The following is a 15,281-nucleotide window of genomic DNA, read 5'->3' as shown; positions in this document are numbered from 1 at the left end:
TCAATTAGTTCAAGAATCTGAGGGCTGGGATGTAAGGGAGTGCGAGTGCCAGGGAAAAAGATAAAACACCTAAAGTGACATCAGCATTACTGAACTGATTTGTGAGATTTTTTTTCAGATCAGTTTAGTTCTGGTAAGTTTAGTCATTCAATAAATAGAGGCATTTAAATTTTGTCCAGTGTTTTATTGCTTAGTGCAAGTTAATGTGTAGAAAAATAAAAACAAGTTTGCAACAAATTAAAATGTAGATATAAATAATCTAGAAATAGTCACTTGGTGGTACAGAACTTTAATATTGCTTTGGTTGGCAAGTTGACTCTGGCTGAGGTGATGCCATGGAGAAAACAACGGGAAACCATAGGCTCCCTGTTGCTCAAGGTAATTTATAAAAGGCACAGGCCTGAACATATTCTCAATTAGAGTCAGCAGGGTCATTGCCAACCAATAAGCACCTTTTTCTCATGTAGTTAAAAATTGTTGTAATCATTTAAAATTTTACATTCTTGCATTTGTCCTGATGAATGCAAGATGAAAGCTTCGGCAACATGTCTCTCTTTTCAGCAATATTCAAATAATCTAGATATGGCAGAGCAAGTTGTATTTCTGGACTGCAGTGTGTGGGAGTTCGGGGGCAGCAAGACTGTCTTGCGTGAACACATTTACTGTAGATGTCGCTGTCTTGAATCTTTCCAGCTCAGAGTCAATAAACTGGAGTACAAGTTAGAGACAGTCCAACACATAAGACAGGGAGAGGAATATCTGGGCAGTTTGCTTCAGATTTTGATTACATCTCGTAGAGAGGTGTAGGAGTTGGCGTGACCAATAACATGCAGAGTAAGGGGAAGCCAGATGACATACAGAATGAGGATCTGCAGAAACTGAAGGCCTAACAATGTGCTTGCTCCTGGTGAGGAATAAGGATAAAGACTGTTGGAAGGACAGCCAGAATACTAACTATGGATCTTGAAATTCTGACCATGGGACCTTGGAGAAGGCTAAAGTGGGGAGGAGGAAATGGTGGGGAAGAATAATATGGTAGTTTTGAGGGATTCAATACTTAGGGGGGGCAATTTTTAAAAATTCTTTCATGAGATGTGGGTGTGGCTGGCAAGGCCAACATTTGTTGCCCATCCCTAATTGCCCTTGAGGAGGGCATCCTTTGTAAGCAGAATCAAGAGTCCTGCATGGAATGTTGCCTTCCTAGTGCCAGGGTAAGATGCATCTCAAGCCAATTTAAAAGAATATTGGAGAGGGAGGTTGAGGATCCAGTTGTTGTTATTAATTTTGTGACCCATAACATAGGAAGAGTAGGCAAGAGGTCCTGTTTGAACAGTACTAGGAACTAGGAGTTAATTTAAAAAACAGGACTACAAGGCTTATAATCTTTGGATTATTGCACAAGCCACATGCAAATTGTCCTAAGGATAGATGTGAGAAGGAGGGGTTCCCTTACATGGAACACTGGCATCTGTATTGGGACAAGGAAGGAATTGTACTGTTGAAATGGGCTCCAACTGAATCAGCTGGTACCAGGTTCCTAGCAGAAGGATTAAATGGACTTTAAACTAGTAAGTGGAAGGGAGAGTACAGGTGGAAAAGGTATAAATAGTAGTTTAAACAAAAGGCAGGGAAGAGAGTAGAGTAATAGTCAGAAATTGTGCTTTTGACACTAGAGGCAAAGGGAAACTAAAAGATGCAAAATAATTAAACCAACAGAAAAAAATAAGAAATGCGTGAATAAAACATTACAGCCGGACAGATTTGGGTGTGAGCCTCATTATTATTCTTAATATAAATATAGGGAGTAAAAGGAGCAAATTGGATGAATCGCAGACACAAATTCAATTTGGAAGGTATGGCATCGTAGCCATTACTGAGACATGGCTGCAAAATGGTCAGGTCTGGAAACTAAATATACCAGGTTACAAGGTCTACAGGAAAGATAGGGAAGATGGTATTGGGGGAGGAGCAGCCTTAATGATTATAGGATAAAATCATTTCAATGTTTAGAGAGGATATAACTGGAGGTAAGTAGGCAGAGGGGATTGATGTATATAATTAAGAAGTAGAAATAGTTTTAAGATTGTAATAGGAGTTGTATATGGGTGTCCCAGAGCATTGTGATATGTAGATCATATAAGTGCAGAGATTAGACAGGCATGGTGTATTGGCAGGGTAGTTTTAATCAATGAATCACAGATGATACAAAATTTGGAAATATAATGAACTATGAGGAGAATAGTGATAGATTTCAAAAGGACATAGGCTGGTGAAATGGGAGCACTTGTGGCAGATGAAGTTTAATGCAGAACAGTGCAATGTGCTACATTTTGGTAGGAAGAACAAAGAAGCAATATAAAATAAAGGATACAATTCTAAAAGGGATAAAGGAACTGAGAGACTTGGCGGAATATGTGCACAGGTTGTTGAAGGTGACAGGGCAGGTTGAGAAAGTGGTTAAAAAGGTATACAGAATCCTGGGCTTGATAATAAATGCATGAATTACAAAAGGAAGAAATTTATGTTGAACCTTTCTAAAACACTGATTTGACCTCGGTGTCCAATTCTGGGCACCGCATTTCAGGAAGGACGTGAAGGCCTTGAAGAGGGGGCAGAAATGATTTAGGGGAATGGTTCCACCAGGGATGAGGGATTTCAGCTGCATGGATGGATTGGAGAAGCTAGGGTAGTTCACCTTAGGGATGAAAAGGTTGAGTGGAGGTGTTCAAAATTAGATGTCTATACAGAATCGATAGAAAAAAACTGTTTTCAATGGTGGAAGTGACAAGAGCCAGAGGACACAGAAGAACCAAAAGTGACATGAGGAAAAACTTATTTTATGCAGTGGGTATTTATGATCTTGAATGCAAAGCCTGAAAGTGTGGTGGAGGTAGATTCAATCATGGCTTTCAAACAGAAATTGGATAAGCACCTAAAGGGAAGAGGTTTGCGGGTTTACACAGAATGGGCAGGGTATGGGATGAGCTACATTGCTCCTACAAAGAATTGGCATGGATTCAATGGGCCAAATTGCATCCTTCTTATCTAATTGCCTTCATAATATGGTTAACTTCAATGTAGTGTTTAAAAGGAAGAAATACAAAATAATACTAAGATTCTAGATTTAAGTAAGGCTGACTTCAATAGAATGAGACAGTCCACAGTAAACTGGGCAAATCTGTTAATGGGTAAAATAACAATATCAATGAGAGACATTCAAAAAATAATTAAATATAATTATAGAACCAAGAGTTAAATTATGAGCTGAGATAACAAAAGTCAGATTGTATTCCCTGGAATTTAGAAGGTTAAGGAGTGATTTGATCAAAATGTTCAAGATATTAAGGGGAAGAGACAGCACAGATAGAGAGAAACTATTTCCATGGCTTGCCTATCTAGGACTAGGAGAGATAATCTAAAAATTCCAGCCAGCCCTCTCGAGTGAAAGGAACACAGTTATACACAATGGGTGGTAGATGTTTGGAACTCTCATCCGCAAATGGGAATTGATGCTAGATCAATTCTTAATTTTAAATCTGGCATTGATAAACATTTGTTAACAAAATGTATTAGGGAGATATGGAAAAGGTAGGTAAATGAAGTTAGGTCACAGATCAACCATGATCTGATTGAATGGCAGCACAACTTTTGAGAAACTAAATGATTTACTGTTGTTCCTATGCTCCTAGTATTTCATTATATACCTGACTTGTGCCTTGTAGATAGTGGACAGATTTTGGGGAGTCAGGGGGTAAGTTACTTGCTGCAGTATTCCCAGTCTCTGACCTGCTCTTGTAACCACATTATTTATGTGGCTGCTCCAGTTAAGTTTCAGGTGATATTTCATAGCTATGATCAATAAGACAGGTTTCCTTCTGGGATTTGGCTTGCTCAGCGAATAACATTGGCTGTGGTCATAACACTGAAGAAAAATTCAAAAAAGCATTCTGACCTGAAAATAGGCAGAAGTGCAGAGGAAAAAAATCTCCAGGAAAAAGCTCCAAAGCAAGGCTTGGAAGCTGGAGACTGAAATTTAAAATTCCTCACTGCAGCAGAAGTACAGCTTTGGTTCCCAGAGTGCAGGGGTGAGCTAATTTTTTTAAAATTCCAGGACGCAGCAAATCCTGAGATATCTTTAAAATAATTCAGTGTCAGAAGTGCCATTTGAAAGAAATACGTCCCCAAAATCCGATCCCAGAGTCTGAGCCTGAACACGTGGTGTCCAAATGTGTCCAAAAAATCCCCAAATTAATTGAATATTTTGGGAATGTTACGACTGCCCAGCTCAGAAAAAAACCTGCAAAAGCTCCAATTCAACTAATTGGATAGTTTAAAAAGTAAACCACTGAACAAAAGAAATCTGCAGGCAGCCGATCCAGGCAGCCACTGTTAAATTTTCTTTTCAAGAAGAGCACCATTTTGCAGGGACCACCAAAATCTGGCAAGCATGGGAAATCCCTTTGTCTCCAAGTGAACAATGACGCCATCTTGAAATTCAGAAAGCTCTTAAAGCTCATTTTTAAAATGTTTTAACATGGGTCCCAATTGCACACTTCCAAGTCAATTTGGACTGATTAAGGCTCAGACCAATCACAAAACTGGGGTCTTCAGAGGAAAAAACACAGCATTGCTTCAGGTTTAAAGAAAAAGTCAGAAGACCTGCAAGTAAAGGAAGATCTAACCCTGGAAAAGGCAATCCAGATAATTAGACAGTCAGAACTCTGTAAGTAGTACAGGATAATCTTAAGGGAAGAGAATAAAACATGGTGCAGAGGCCAGCCCTCAGTCTAGCTTGTCAGGCCACAAAGACACAGGAACACTCTAAGTCAGGGAAGGCAATATTGGAACAGGCCAGTACAACAACCATGCCACAGCTGTGGAGTGAAGCACCCTGACAGGCAACATCAACGTTCTGCAAGTGCAGCCCAATGCCTCCAATTCAACAGGGTTGGACACTATTGCTAACTGTACAAGGTAAGAACTCAAATGCACAGAAGGCCCTAACTGATCCATGAGGTTGAGACTGCAAACCCAGAAGACAGCCTTGCTTCATGGGTGACCTCAAAGATCTGGCTTTCTCATTCTGGAATGTGGACATTTCTGTCGATGGCCATTAACAAATTTTAAATTAAATAAAGAAGCCAGCATGACAGTCCTGTCGGACAAAGAACCATGGCTGAGGCCTGGAGGAATCTGACTTCCAGTCATTGGTATGATCCTGAAACCACTGAGGTGTAGCGGAAAACAGATCTTTGAGCTCATGTACGTTATCTGTAACCAGCTTTTCTCTCTCCTGAGCAGGGCTGCCTGTGTAGCCTTGGATATCCTCAAGATGGCAGGTGATGTCAAAACAGCCACTGTAGTTAACCAAACAGAACAGCATGTTCCCAAGTACTCAAATGAAAATAAGTACCCTGACTGGGACTTCTGCTTTGAACTACCTTCTCTCTTTGCAGAGCAGGCTTGTTCATTCTCCAGAAAACCCTCCATGGTCAGACCAACCAAACACCTAGGAGGGAACCACAGCGTCTCGGGTAGAAGAGGTGAAAGAGAGTGATCAACAATCTGAGAAGCCTCTACCTCAGGCCCCGACGATGGTACAGCAAGTCAACGCTACAACCACTGTGCATACGCTGCAACTCCTAGCCAGCATGCCAAAGCCACAAGAGATGCTGGAACCTGGTAGCAGCCATCCATGGAGAGGAACCAAAGGTGATCGTACCACTAAACCTTTTTCTTGCCGCAGGAATGCTCTTCCTCAGCCACAGAGCCAGACTTTTCAGGAGTTAGAAATTAGGAAACACAAAGGGTAGTAAAAGTTTGGAACTTTAAGTTTAATCTGAGATTGGCTAACAAAAATCTATCAAATGTATTAAGGGATATGGAGCAAAAGCAGATATATAGAGTTAGACCACAGATCAGCCATGATCTCACTGAATAGCAGAACAGGCTTGGGGGGCTAAATGGCTTCCTTCTGTTACTTTGTTTTTGCTGCAGTTCCACCAGGCATGATTTTGATTAGTGCTTTCAGATAAGTAGCCAAGATTCTCACTGGAGACAAGTGGAACTCTCATTGTATAATGGAAATTTGGTCCCATGATGTTAATAGGACCCAGACACAGTTTGCAAGCAACATAACCCAACCACCTACATCACATGAGGAGCAGCTTGATTACCCTTCTCCTGACAATTGTTAAATGGCTCTGAATGTGCAGGTAGTTCATCGCTAAGTGATAATGACAGTGGAGCAGTTTCCCATTCAAAACTTAGCCCACATTGCTCATTCAGAAGCTAGCAGACCTGCTGTACACTTTTGGCATTTGCTGTTCTTATTTTAGATGTAGATTGACATAACGATATTTCCACTTGTGGGGGAATCTAAACTAGTGACTATAAAAATAAGATAGTCACTAATAAATCCAAGAAAAAATTCAGGAGAAACTGTTTTACTCAAGGGGGGTATGTGGAACTTGCTACCACGTGGAGTGGATGAGCCAAAAAGCACACGAGGGATAAAGGAATAGAAGGATATGGAGATAGGGTTAGATGAAGATGGGAGGAAACTGGTGTGGAGCATAAATAGTGGCATAGATATGTTGGACCAAATGCCCTGTTTATATGCTGTAAAACTCAATTCAATTCTATGGCCACGATTTTACATTGGTTGGGCGGACCTGGCAGGAGTGGTGATGGAGCCGACTGCCACCCACGATCGGCTCCACACCGCGATTTCACGCGGGTGGGCCAATTAAGGCCCACCCAGCGTGGATCACAAGTGGTAGAGCACTACCTGTGCGGGCAGGGGCAGGAGGGAGAGTTGGGTCCAGCGCTCTTTCGCGCATGCACACAAAAGAGCGCTTCAATCTCCCTGAGGCATGGAGCTGCCTCAGGGAGATTGAAGTGCTTTTTAAGAAACATGTTTAATTAAATTTTTAATGTCTTTAATATGTTGCCTCATGTGACAGTGTCATGTGAGATGGGACATGTTTTTACTGTCAGAAGAAAGTTTTTATTTAATGTTGTATTAGCTTTAGGAACCTCATCCCGCTCGTGGATGAGGTTTCCTAAAAAATGTAAAGGCCGCTTGGCCTTTTTGCCTGCCCGCCAACCGTTAGGTTGGACGGGCAGCGTAAATTTGAAGTTAATTAATTCGTTAATGGCCTTAATAGGCCTTTCAATTATTGGCGGGTTAGCAGTCGACTCCGGTGCACGCCCGCCGAGCGAAATATCGTGAGTGCGATGACATTGGGGCGCACGCCTAACGTCATCGCGCGTCATATTACTTTCCAATGTGTCGGGTGTGCATCTGCATGCCAAATGTAAAATTCTGCCCTATGTTATCTCCATCGTTCATGATTTTTCTTCTCATTGACCCAAAAAATTGAAAACATTTTGTGAAAATAACGTGTCAAATGTAATTATAACAGTAGTCTAACTTAAGATAAATGTGAAGCTGTAAGTCTGACCTGGGACTCAATGAATTTCTGTCCAAGGTTCAGTGACACAAAGTCCTGCATGGCATTGGTGACTTTGTCTAGTCGAAGACAGCGCATAACAAGCAGTTTCTGAAATGAATCTGTTTCACTCTCTAACTCGCCAGGCAAAGGTCGTCTGTAAAATAAAAATATATATATTTCATTTTCTTTTTGGTTATAAATAAACTTGAAAAATTTCAGCCACTAATTCTAAAGTCGCTAAAGTTCAGCAAGCTGGTGAAAGTAATGAACTTTTCACAAATCTCCTGCAGAATGAATTTCAACTTGATGGACAACCCAATCACATTTGATAAGATGGAACTGATAGTTACTTTAATTGCAACTGGTAAAGCAATGAAAATAAAGAGGTCCACAAAGTTTGGCTTCTTACCACTGTTCTTCAGTACTCTGAGTACTGTTTTGATTCCAAAATAATGTTCGCAGCATGCACAAACGCTTCTGGTGCAAGCCCTGCTAGGGGCCATATTTGTAAGGCCATTAGAGCGCGTAAGGAGCATCTGCCAGAAGTATTCAGAGAAGACAAATTGTGATGTCAATCAGTGCGTAACATTTTCAAACTGCCATTTTGGGGTTCAGCGCTCCAACTAATGCCATCTCTTTCATGTGCAGCTAAACATGCATTCAGGAGCAGGAAGGATCCCCTAGCAGTATTATTTAGAGGGATCATCAACTGTTTAGAGGTTAGTTGCTGATTGATTTCCATTGGCCATTGCTGTGATTGTAGAAGTGTTTGATGGTTTCCAGGGTTGTTAAAAATTGCTAAAGTCTATGCGGTTGGCACATGCTGAATGTCTTTGGCCTGACTTCAAGCATTCTGCACAAACTAGTTGCTCCCAGACATGGATAAAATACTGTGCATTTTTCTTAGACTACAGGAAAAATAAGTAGAGGTGACACTAGCAGGACAAACTGCTGGAAGAGGGAGGAGAATGATGAGGAGAAGGGCTCTCAACAGAATGCCATCTCCACCCAGGATCTTCTGGGGACCACTACCCCAACTAGATACCTGCATTTCACTTAAGTACATCCTCACTGAAATCTGCCACCTGCTACTGGCAGTGCAGCAGCCCAGAACTTAACTGCACAGGATACAACAGACAGTACAGCAATCTTACAGGGTCTGCTCAGTGCAACAGACTGGCCATGCACAACGTAGTGAAATTAGAGGGAACACTGGCTACAACTGCAACCTCAGAGCAGGTGAGGATGGCATTTACAGCAGCTGTGAAGTTAACCATGAGTATGAACTTTTATGTGCTGGGCTCTTTCTAGGTAGGGGCCAATGATATTTGCAACATCTTAGTTTGCCATTCACTATTGCATAAGGGAGGTCACTGAGGCTCTCTTTGTTTTCCAAGACAGCTAAATACATTTCATTCTCTCTTGCCAGAGAGATGGAGGTAGAAGGAGCATGCGGTTTTGTGAGGATTGCAGGCTTCCCTATGGTGCAGGGGATCATTGACTGCACACATGTCACTTTGTGGGCACAGGATAAAAACACTGAGACGTACTGTGAGTGAAAAGGATTCCACTCCCTCAACATCCAGATGGTATGTTGTCATATCCAGTTTATCATGCAGTTCAATGCTGGGTAATCTTCATTCTGCAGCAGTCCGCTGTGCCGTCTGCATTTGAGTCACCATGACAAACTAGGAGTAGGCTACTGGGCAACAAAGGGCTATCCTTTGACTATATGGTGGAGTGTTCAACCCATGTACATATGTGCAGCATACATACCACAAAAGTCATGCTGCTACATGAAATATGATACAGCAGGTCATTGGGGCACTGAAACAATGTTTCCATTGCCTAGATTGCTCTGGAGAAGTCCTCCAGTACTCGGCAGAGCGCATGTCAAAGTTGCTGCATGAGGGCATAGCCCTTAGCTCTAGCTATGTGATGACCAACTGAGGAAGAGGAGGAGGAAGTGGAAGGGAGGAGGTAACCAGCACAGCCCCTTTCTTACTGGATTGTCCATGATCACCTCATTCTACTACGAGCAAACAAATTAGGAGCAGTAGGCCATTCAGCCCTTTGAGCCTGTTCTGCCATTCAATAAGATCATGTCTGGTCTGATTGTAGTCTCAACTCCACATTCCTGCCTGCCTCCGATAACCTTTCACCCTCTTGTTTATCAAGAAACTACCTTTGCCTTAATAATATTCAAAGATTCTGCCTCCACTGCCTTTTCAGGAAGAGAGTTCCAAAATGTCTCAACCCTCAGAGAAAAAAAATTCCCATCTGTCTTAAATGGGCGACCCATTGTTTTTAAACAGTGACCCCTAGTTCTGGATTCTCCTACATGAGGAAACATCCTTTCCACATACACCCTGTCAAGTCCCTTCAGGATTTTATGTTTCAATGAAGAGTGCAAGAGGGAATGCCAAGAGCAGCACCAGGCACACCTAAAAATGAGATGTCAACCTGGTGAAGCTATAAAACAGGAATACTTGTGTGCCAAACAAGATAAGCAGCAAGTGATAGACAGAGCTAAGCGATCCCACAACCAACAGATCAGATTTAAGCTCTGCAGTCCTGCCACATCCAGTCGTGAATGGTGGCGGACAATTAAACAACTCACTGGAGGTGCGGCTCCACAAATATCCCCATCCTCAATGATAGAGGAACCCAGCACATCAGTGCAAAAGATAAAAGATGAAGCATTTGCAACAATCTTCAGCCAGAAGTGCCGAGTGGATGATCTGATCCATCTTGGCCTCCTCCGGAGGTCCCCAACATCACAGATGCTAGTCTTCAGCCAATTCGATTCACTTCACGTGTTATCAAATAAAGGCTGAAGGCACTGGATACTGCAAAGGCTGTGGGACCTGACAGCATTCCGATAATAGTACTGAAGACTTGTGCTCCAGAACTTGCCACGCCCCTAGCCAAGCTGTTCCAGTACAGCTACAACACTGGCATCTACCCAGAAATGTGGAAAATTGCCCAAGTATGTCCTGTACACAAAAAGCATGACAAATCCAACCCGGCCAATTACCGCCCCATCAGTCTACTCTTGATCATCAGTAAAGTAATGGAAGGGGTCATCAACAGTGCTATCAAGTGGTACTCGCTAAGCAATAATCTGTTCACTGATGCCCAGTTTGGGTTCCACCAGGGCCACTCCGCTCCTGACCTCGTTACAGCCTTGGTTCAAACATTGGTAAAAGAGCTGAACTCCCACGGTAAGGTGAGAGTGACTGCCCTTGACATCAAGGCAGCATTTGACAGAGTGTGGTATCAAGGAGCCCTAGCAAAGGTGGAGTCAATGGGAATCGGGGAAAACTCTCTGCTGGTTGGAGTCATACCTAGCACAAAGGAAGGTGGTTGTGGTTGTTGGAGGTCGGTCACCTCAGCTCCAAGACATCACTGCAGGAGCTCCTCAGGGTAGCGTTCTAGGCCCAACCATCTTCAGCTGCATCATCAATGACCTTCCTTCGATCATGAGGTCAGAAAGTGGGGATGTTTGTTGATGATTGCACAATGTTCAGCACCATTTGCGACTCCTCAGATACCGAAGCAGTCCATGTCCAAATGCAGCAAGACCTGGACAACATCCAGGCTTGGGCTGACAAGTGTCAAGCAATGACCACCTCCAACAAGAGAGAATCCAACCATGTTGATGTTCAATGGCATGACCATCACTAAATCCCCCACTATCAACATCCTGGGGGGGTTACCTTTGACCAGAAACTGAACTGGACCAGCCATATAAATACCGTGGCTACAAGAGCAGGTCAGAGGCTAGGAATTGTGCAATGAATAACTCACCTCCTTACTCCCCAAAGCCTGTCCACCATCTACTAGGCACATGTCAGGAATGTGATGGAATATTCCCCACTTGCCTGGATGAGTGCAGCTCCTACAACACTCAAGAAGCTGGACACTATCCAGGACAAAGCAGTCCGCTTGATGGGCCACATCCACAAACATTCACTCCCTCCACTACTAACGCACGGTAGCAGCAGTGTGTGCCATCTACAAGATGCACTCCAAGAATTCACCAAGGCTCCTTAGACAGCACCTTCCAAACCCACGACCACTACCACCTAGAAGGACAAGGGCAGCAGATAGATGGGAACTTCACCACCTGGAAGTTCCCCTTCAAGCCACTCACCATCCTGTCTTGGAAATATATCACCGTTCTTTCACTGTCACTGGGTCAAAATCCTGGAACTTCCTTCCTAGCAGCACTGTGGATGTACCTATACCACAAGGACTGCAGCGGTTCAAGAAGGTAGCTCACCACCACCTTCTCAAGGGCAACTAGGGATGGGCAATAAATACTGGCCCAGCCAGTGAAGCCCACATCCTGTGAATGAATTTTTTAAAAATCAAGTTGCCTCTTACTATCCTAAACTCCAGCAAATGCAAGTCTAGTCTGTCCAGCCTTTCCTCATAAGACAGCCAGCCCCTTCCTGGTATTAGTCTAGTAAACCTTCTATGAAATTCTTCCAATGCATTTACATCTATCCTTAAATAAGGAAACCAGTACTGTATACAATACTCCAGATGTGGTCTCACCAATGCCCTGTATAACTGAAGCATAACCTCCCTACTCTTGCATTCAATTCCCCCTGCAATAAACAATAACATTCTATTTGCTTTCCTAATTACTTGCTGTTCCTTTTGCGATTCCTGCACTAGGAAAACCAGACCCCTCTGCATCTCAAACTTCTGCAATTTCTCACCATTTAGAGAATATGCTTATTTTTTATTCTTCCTGCCAAAATGGACAATTTCACATTTTCCCACATAATACTCCATTTGCCAGGTCTTTGCCCACCTACCTAATGTACCATAATCTTTTATAGCCTCCTTAAGTCCTCTTCACAACTTACTTTCCTACCTATCTCTGTGTCATCAGCAACTTTAGCAGCCATTCCTTCGGTCCATTCATCCAAGTCATTTATATAAATTGGAAAGAATTAAGGTCCCAGCACTGATCCCTGTAACACACCACTCATTACATCTTGCCAACCGGAAAATAACCCATTTATGCCTACTCTCTTTATCCTGTTAACTAGCTAATCTACTATCCATGCCAATATATTACCCCCTATACCATGAGCTTTTATATTTCGCAATAACCTTTGATATGGCATCTTATCAAATGCCTTCTGGAAATCTAAGTAAAGGACATCCACTTTATCCACAGCACAAATTACTTCTTCAAATAACTCCACTAAATTGGTTAAACATGATTTCTCTTTCACAAAACCATGTTGACTCTGCCTGATTACCTTGAATTTATCTAAGTGCCCTGTTATAATATCTTTAACAATAGCTTCTAACATTTTCCCTATGACAGATGTCAAGCTAATTGGCTTATAGTTTCCTGCTTTCTGTCTCCCTCCCTTTTTGAATAAAGAAGTTATATTAGCTACTTTACAATCTATTGGAATTTTCCACCGAACTTAGCAATTTTGGAAAATTGAAACTAATGCTTCAACTATCTCACTAGCCACTTCTTTGATGAAATCCATCTGGACCTGGAACTGCAACATCATCAAACGCAACCCCAATTCCTCATTCACCAACAGTCCCACACTTTATTTTCCCTTTTGTTACTGACCATCAGTGTCCTCTTAGTCAAAACGTAAAATACAAACCAGCATAAAATAAATATTCTCAACCAAATTTGTAAATGAATTCATGCCATATTGTATACAAATTACATCTAATCGCCCTTGTGCATTCCTTTACTGTCTATCCCTTGTGTAGCTTTCCTAAGCAGTGCTACCGAGATTGCAGCATGGCTTTCAGTGGGAGATACTGAAGGTCCGACTTCGGATTGCACCATCTCATCATGGGCAGCAGCAGTCTGGGCTAGTTGGCAACAGGCAGGGGCATGGCTGGATGGCAGGCATGGGAGGATGAATGCTGTCATTCCGAGTGAGGACAGATTTGTGCCCCATGGAACCACTGCCACTCACCAGGGACGGTGTCTCATCAATCCTAGTAAACTGTTGGGAGGAAAGATTGCTGGACTGTTATGCCACATGGCAAGCTGCTTTGAGCACTGGTATCCTTAGCTACAATGGCAGCAGTTTGGGCTTGAGTGGCAGCAAGCCTTTAAGGCAAGGCTGCCAAAGTATCAAGCATTTCCTTGTGCATACCCATCAGCCTTCTTCTGTAGGTCACATTTGATAGAGGTGTTCAAAATCATGACTGAATTTGAGAGAATAAATAAAGTGAAACTGCTCCCAGTAGCAGAAGGGTCAATAAGCAGAGGACAAGATTTAGGGTAATTGGCCAAAAAGATGCAGGGGTGACATGAAGAAACACGTTTGTACACTACAAGTTATGATCTGGAATTTACTGATTGAAAGGTGGTGAAAGCAGATTCATTAGTAACATTCAAAAGAGAAGTGGATAAATACTTGAAGGAATAAAAATTTTCAGGGCTATGAAGGCAGGGGAGTGATATTAATTGGGATTGCTATACCAAACTGCTGGCATATGACTTCCTTTTCAATGATTCTATGATGATGTGTTTGCCTGAGTCCTCTGCAACAGAACTCGTGTGCGACTCCACTTGCCAGTGACCAGGGAACTATATGATCCTTAACCCCTGCTGCAGCCACTCATGCCTAGCATCTCACCATGTGCAGATCCCACCTCTAAGCTATCCTCAGAAGTATGCACAGTGTCAGTATCTGAACTGGTATTTGACAGTGTAACAGCAAGTAATTGTTTCATTTTCATCACTATCTTCCTGCTCTTCCACTACAGCTGGGCCAGGTTGCAGTTCTTGGGAATCTGAAAGGAGAAAGGCACAAGGACAGGCTTGTGTTAAGGGGAGGGGGGAAAGGGGAAAGGAAGAGGTAAATGCTTACACTATATGCAGCTTGTAAACCAGAAGAGATTGGAAAAAAGAGGAAGTGGGATATAAGAAGGAGGATTAGGAATGAGGACACCATCTTCAGTGGTTTCAACCCTGCTTCAGTCAATGCTGCTTTAATGATGGCAAGCACTGTCTCCTTCATTGGGGTGAAGATATGAAGTTGTATCTGTCCCCTGATGGTTCAATCCTGCTGCCTCTGGTTATTTGCCAACTTGTTCTGCAAGAGAGATGGAAGTATGTCAGTGAGTGTGGTGCAATTTGTTTGCTGATGTGGCTGTTATGGTTGAATACCTGGCAATGTATGCAAGCTGTGAGATATGGGTGTGAGCCCTGCAGCAGTGATGTGTGTGGGGGTGAGGTGAAGCTATGGAAATTAGGTCTGAGTGGTAATTGATAGAGGTTGTTGGTGGATGAGTGAAGGGATGTTGTGCATTGAACAGTGAGGTGCAGCTGGTGGGATACAGCATTTAAAGATACATCGGTTGAATGTTACCATTCTTGTGAGGTAATTGAACTTCTTGCAGCACTGCATCCAGCTCCTTAGGGCTAGAATTTTGGCACTTACTGTCATGGTGTTTGGTTCTACTGCCTTTGCGAAGTTTATCTGGAGAGCTTCCTGGATCTTCTTGTGGATTGGTCATATCTCTTCTCCTCTTCACCTTCTCCACCAAAGCATCCAAGGCAGCATTAGACAACCTTGGAGCTTGGGCTCTCCCCTGTTGCACCATTATTGCTCTTCTTCCTATGCAGGCTCTATTCTGCAAGCAGTTCCAGCACCTTCTGCAGCCAGATGCACCTCCCTTTTGAGAGCTGCTGATTGGTTTTAAGTAGCGTAGGCCAGCTTGAAGTAGTGCTAGCCTTGCAAGAACTTGGGCCCTTGCCTAAGAGTGTGTTTAGCACTGGCTGCACACAACAAACATGCAAATTAGCAGGCAGCA

At 42.9% G+C, this 15,281-nt stretch overlaps 1 protein-coding gene across 1 annotated transcript in view; it reads right to left on the bottom strand.

Annotated features, from left to right (window-relative positions):
- The window catches only part of dnah1 (dynein, axonemal, heavy chain 1), a 524,711-nt gene that overhangs the window by 61,863 nt on the left and 447,567 nt on the right, over positions 1-15,281 (bottom strand). Inside the window, exon 66 of the mRNA XM_041191637.1 lies at positions 7,467-7,611. Coding sequence (XP_041047571.1) covers positions 7,467-7,611 — 145 coding nt within the window. The remainder of the gene's footprint in view (positions 1-7,466; positions 7,612-15,281) is intronic.

This window comes from Carcharodon carcharias, chromosome 7, assembly GCF_017639515.1.
Source record: "Carcharodon carcharias isolate sCarCar2 chromosome 7, sCarCar2.pri, whole genome shotgun sequence".
NCBI classification, from domain to species: Eukaryota; Metazoa; Chordata; class Chondrichthyes; order Lamniformes; family Lamnidae; genus Carcharodon; species Carcharodon carcharias.
This window is presented reverse-complemented; position numbering and strand designations above follow the sequence as displayed.